Source organism: Poecilia reticulata, linkage group LG10, assembly GCF_000633615.1.
Source record: "Poecilia reticulata strain Guanapo linkage group LG10, Guppy_female_1.0+MT, whole genome shotgun sequence".
NCBI classification, from domain to species: domain Eukaryota; kingdom Metazoa; phylum Chordata; class Actinopteri; order Cyprinodontiformes; family Poeciliidae; genus Poecilia; species Poecilia reticulata.
Window position 1 is genome coordinate 3,735,255 of NC_024340.1, and position 5,255 is coordinate 3,740,509.

The 5,255-nt window shown below is 43.4% G+C and overlaps 1 protein-coding gene across 1 annotated transcript in view; it reads left to right on the forward strand.

Annotated features, from left to right (window-relative positions):
- tenm2a (teneurin transmembrane protein 2a) overlaps positions 1–5,255 on the forward strand; it is a 288,000-nt gene that overhangs the window by 259,365 nt on the left and 23,380 nt on the right. The window contains exons 17-19 of the mRNA XM_017307002.1: positions 1,085–1,257; positions 2,644–2,905; positions 3,234–3,558. Coding sequence (XP_017162491.1) covers positions 1,085–1,257; positions 2,644–2,905; positions 3,234–3,558 — 760 coding nt within the window. The remainder of the gene's footprint in view (positions 1–1,084; positions 1,258–2,643; positions 2,906–3,233; positions 3,559–5,255) is intronic.

Consider the following 5,255-nt stretch of genomic DNA (forward strand, 5'->3'; position numbering starts at 1 on the left):
GAAAAATAGTAAATCATGCAAATGGAAAATTTATATTAATTTATTGTGGAATTAATCGATTTATTGCTTATCGCGACAGGCCCAGTAAAAAGCACATTTGACGTTGCTGTGTTCCAAAAATTTGGAAAATCCAGATAAATCCATAATATATATATTATGTTATATATTATATAACATAATATATATGTTATATGTTATTATATAACATATATGTTATTATATAACATATAATATGTTATATACTGTAGTGTCTTGCAAAAATATTCATGYCATGGGAACTAATTATCATTTTGTCTCCTTACAACCATAAACTCTAATGTATACTTGAGGGGTTTTATTTAATGAAACAGAAATTCTACACAATGTGAATACATAGTACTTTGAAAATGAATATCTGAAAAGTATTTTATTATTAAACCAGGTGCAACAAATTGCAGCTGAAGTCACCAAAAGTGGACGATTAATTAATCCACTTTTTCTTCTCCCGTTATGTAAAAATCCTAATAAAACCCTTCAGAGTTTGCGGGTCGTTTGTACAAGGCGCTGCATATCCACCCACAGCTACGGCGAACATCACGTTATTTAGATTTTTTTATTTTTTTATTTTTATTATCAGTATTAATTATTTGGATGAAAAGACTTTTCATCAGCAAGATCAAGGCTACAACTGTGACACTCTTAAAAGGCCAGACATGAAAGTGAATAGCTATGCCACATGGAAACGACACTCCCCACTCAGTCGCTCCGATTATCAAACAGAAACCTCTGAAAGGTTCGCAGATATTGCTGATGAGTGGAGTTGAAGCGCTGTCCGTGGTCCTGATGCTTATCCGCGGATTAAAACAGTGGAAATAACCCATCAAAGTTAAAAAAAAAAATCATGTTTAGAGGTTATCCTGCGTGCACAGACATATTAATTCCCAGCGTCACAGTTTGTTTCTGTGATTGATACATGGAGTGGAGGGGGGGTATAATTAACGACTAGAGGAAGGACCAGAGCAGCAAGTGATGGAGTAAACTGAATGATTGAAGGATAGCCGTGCTAATCCAATCAGATTAATGGGAGCGTGGGGGTGGGGGTGAGGGGGAGGTTGATGGTTCCCTCCTCACTMTGTCCCTTTCTTGTCCCCCGTCCAGCTTGGCGTCCCTCATCCGGGGTCAGGTGCTGACCACAGACGGAACCCCTCTGGTGGGGGTCAACGTGTCTTTTGTCAACTATCCACACTACGGATACACGCTGACGCGGCAGGACGGAATGTATGTACGACTGCAGCGCCGTTCAAATCTGGAATCTACCTCACATTGTCAGTGCGATCAGATTAGATTAGATTAGATTGCATTGGATTAGACTGGATTAGAATACTGATTTTATGAGGACTCAATGCTACTTAAGACTCAGGTAATAAGAAAACAGTCTCTATTGGGAAAACATAGCAAATATCTGATCGATATATTAAGATAAAGCAGCAAAAAAACAATCTTAATTGTTTTTGGTTTGGCTTTTAGTGCAGATATCTTAGTCCACTTAAAATTAGACTAAACTAACTTATAAGTAGATGTTCAGCAAGATATATGAGCTTGTTTTAAGTCAGTAATTCCTTAATATTGATGAAAAAGAACTACTTCCATTTGCAGATGATTTCACTAATAAGATGTTTTTCCCATGTTATAAGTGAAAACATTTGCCAGTGGAACTAGTCGTTTTTCATCTATATTAAGGAATATAGAGYTCCTGTATCATGCTGAACATCTACTTATGAGTTAGTTTTGTCTTATTTCAACCATACAAAGATATTTGCACTAAAAACACTTGGCAAGGTTTCCCTTTTTTGCATTGAAGGTAATAATTATATGCACTTCAATTAAAAATCTGGGCTTTTATGACGTAAAATCATTGCTACAAGCTCATTGAGGAGAGGCAAATTTATCTGTACAGACTCAGAGTGCTTTAGAGAAAAGTCCTCTTGTCTCACGTGTCTCTCTCTTCCCTCTGCAGGAACTCTTGTCTTTTGGACGTTGTGCTCTGACCATATGTCTGTGTCCGTTGTTTTGTGTCCGTGTCCCGTTCTCCTTTCCTTCCAGTGTTTTTTTCTTCCAGACGCAACCGACAGCGTGCTAGCATCTTGCTACAGCTTGTGTTTCAGCAGCAGCAGCGATTAGTTTCATGGACTTGTTACTAGAACGATCATGTGCTCTAACCTCTCTGTCCGGCCTCGTTTTCGTCTCGGCGCCGGTTTCCTTTCAGCAGTTCCAGACTCTTAAAAGCTCTCGATGTTTCCCAGAAGAAATGTGTATGACCTCTTTTGTCTTTTCCCCTAATACCTGTTATCCTGCAGATAATGACAACATGCTTGTTTCACTCTATGTAGTCTAACTTCACATTTTTAACACTTTAGACAAAAGCCATCTCTGGGTCTCTACTTTGTTTTTGTCTCTTCTTAGTAAAAGCTGACTTTGTTGCCATTCAAAGCAACGCTAGGGTCTCCATTTCAGGTCTGTTTGTTGTCGATTTTCTCAAACTATATTGAAAGAAGAAGAAGAAAAGCCCCGATTCTGTTTTTGAGCTCAGATGACTGTTCACCACAACCACAGCGCATCCCCATGTGTGCCTCATTCCCATCCTGTTTTCACGAACCTCTCCAGGTTTGACCTGATAGCTAACGGCGGCGCCTCTCTGACCCTGCGGTTCGAGCGCGCGCCCTTCCTGAGCCAGGAGCGCACCGTGTGGCTGCCCTGGAGCCAGTTTTATGCAATGGACACGGTGGTGCTTAAGACAGAGGAGAACACGATCCCAGGCTGCGATCTGAGCGGCTTCGTCAGGCCTGACCCTGTTGTGATTGCATCCCCTCTCTCCTCCTTCTTCAGCTCCAAGCCAGGGGAGAAACCCATCATACCRGAGACACAGGTGCAGTACCACTGACCTCTGGCTGCCGGCTAATCTCCCTCCTGGTTCCCCTCGCGCTCCTCCTGCTCTCCTCTGTATGCTTGTCTCTTGTAGCTCCTACCTACCTCCTCCCTGCCACCCGCTTCCATCGTCTCTCTCCCCCCCGCGCTCTCCCCTCCTCTCCCCAGCCTCCATCCCCTTCATTTCTTCCCTTCTTTCCAGTTTCTTTATTTCATCCCTCGTTTTGTCCTTCAGCCATCACTGGAAGCGCGACYCCCATTACTCTCCCTCCGTCTAATCCTCTTAATCCCCCCCTCTTTCCTGTGGTCTTTTCCTTTTGTTTCCCCAGGTGCTGCATGAGCAGATCGAGGTGCCCGGCACGGGCCTCAAGCTGTGCTACCTAAGCTCCCGCACACAGGGCTACCGCTCGCTCCTCAAGGTCACCATGACCCCGGCCGTAGTGCCGATGGGCCTGCTGAAGGTGCACCTGATGGTGGCCGTGGAGGGCCACCTCTTCCAGAAGTGGTTCCACGCCTCCCCGAACTTGGCCTACACCTACATCTGGGACAAGACGGACGCGTACGGGCAGAGGGTCTACGGTCTGGCCGAAGCCGTCGGTGAGTGGYGCAGGCGGCTTCTTCTTTCTCTCTCTCTCTCTTTCTCTCTCGGCACTCGTTTGAATACATTAAACGGTTTAACATGAAGGGGGCCACCGGCGGTGACGGAAGGAGAGGAGCTAATTAGGAAGCCTGAAGGAGAGATAATACAGCAAGTAAAGCCAGCCTAAAGTACAGCAGTAAGGCCACAGTAGAAAGGGCTCTTTTTCTTTTTTCTGTTTTTYCCCCCCCTCTTCCATACGTCTATTTCTTCCATTGAAGCTGCTTTTAGTTCAGTCAGCCAGCCGTAACTGTGGTGAAGGGTTATTAGCCATCAGGGCGAGTTAGCCGCTAACTACTGGAGCAGCAAGCAGGAGTCCAGGGGAGCCTTGCCGCTATTACTTTCTGCTGTCACAGTCACTCACAGGCGCCGTCAGCCAAACACGACTGTCAAGACGCGGGAGCCGCGGACATCCGGGGGCTTCGCTGCGGACTGTAGTGGCATGGCGGGCGTGYTGTTTGGGAAATTGGATTCAGTCAAAAAAAGAAAGAGAGAGAGAGAAAATCTTTTTCTGCTTTTCCAGTAGAGGACGAGGTCGGGTTTTCTTTCTTGTGAACTGTGAAGATGCAGTCCTGCGACAATTACTTTGTAACTTTTTGACATTTTACAGCAACGCGCTTCAGTGAATATGACCAGGCTTCATGCAGCAGACCAACACAAAGTAGTGGCTAAATGTAGAGAATACACCTTTTTTTTTTTTTTACTTTTTTTAGTAAAAAATTCTTAAACCTCTCAATGAAATTTAGTGCAACTAGTAGTCATTCATGAGTCACCTAAATTAGCATTTAGAGTCACATTAATTTGCTTAAAGCTGTATTAGTATTTCGACTTTCAGTCGTCTCTATATCTAAYAACCCCCATGTTAACAGTCACTTATCGGGATATATCTGTGCATCTTTGTATTTTCTTTTTTCACTATTTGGGAGGGCCTCATTTGCTTTGATTTGTGTTTTTTTAGTTTTGCACCAAAGTTATGACACTCAAATCTTCCCAACTAAGCAGTTATTTCCCTTTTTCTATCATTTATCCAGCAATGACATAATAAGATCTGAAGGTCCAATGAGGAAAAGCGGCACATCAAAGGAAGTAAAATCTCATAAAAACATCCCCAAATCCTTACAACCTTTTCAGAAAGTCGTTGAGAACAGCTGACTGGAGTCTGGTCCAGTTTTTTTTTTTTTTTTGCTATTATTATCCTGACTCTTTATGGACTACTTTCTGTAGATACTTGGTAGAAAAATGCTTTGAGGTTTCAGGCTGAAAGGTGACATAAGGTGGAAAAAAAGTTCAAGTGGTGTGAAGAGTTTCTGCAAGGCACCAAGCATCAGCATTGTTTGTGGCGAACCTGGAAACGTGCTGGAAATAGTTCTTTGACTGCGACTCAGGAGGGAGTTGATGTGTTAACAGACTTTTCTGTTTAACAAGCAGGAACACACACACACACACACACATGCGCACACACGCGCACACACACTCACAGCAAAACACCTTTATGAGCAATCTGAATGTATCTACCTGATCTCAACTTATTTCCCATACGTCTGCTGCTTATATTCAAATGAGTTCTGGTTTTGGACGAAGTGCTTCTATAAGCGGAGTCTTCACCGCAGTGACAAACCCTGGCCTCGAGGCTTTCCAAGCCTGCAGGGCAATATTTCCCAATTAAAAAGGTTTTATCAACATGACAGGGTGTTAGCTAGGTGTGAGAGCAGGT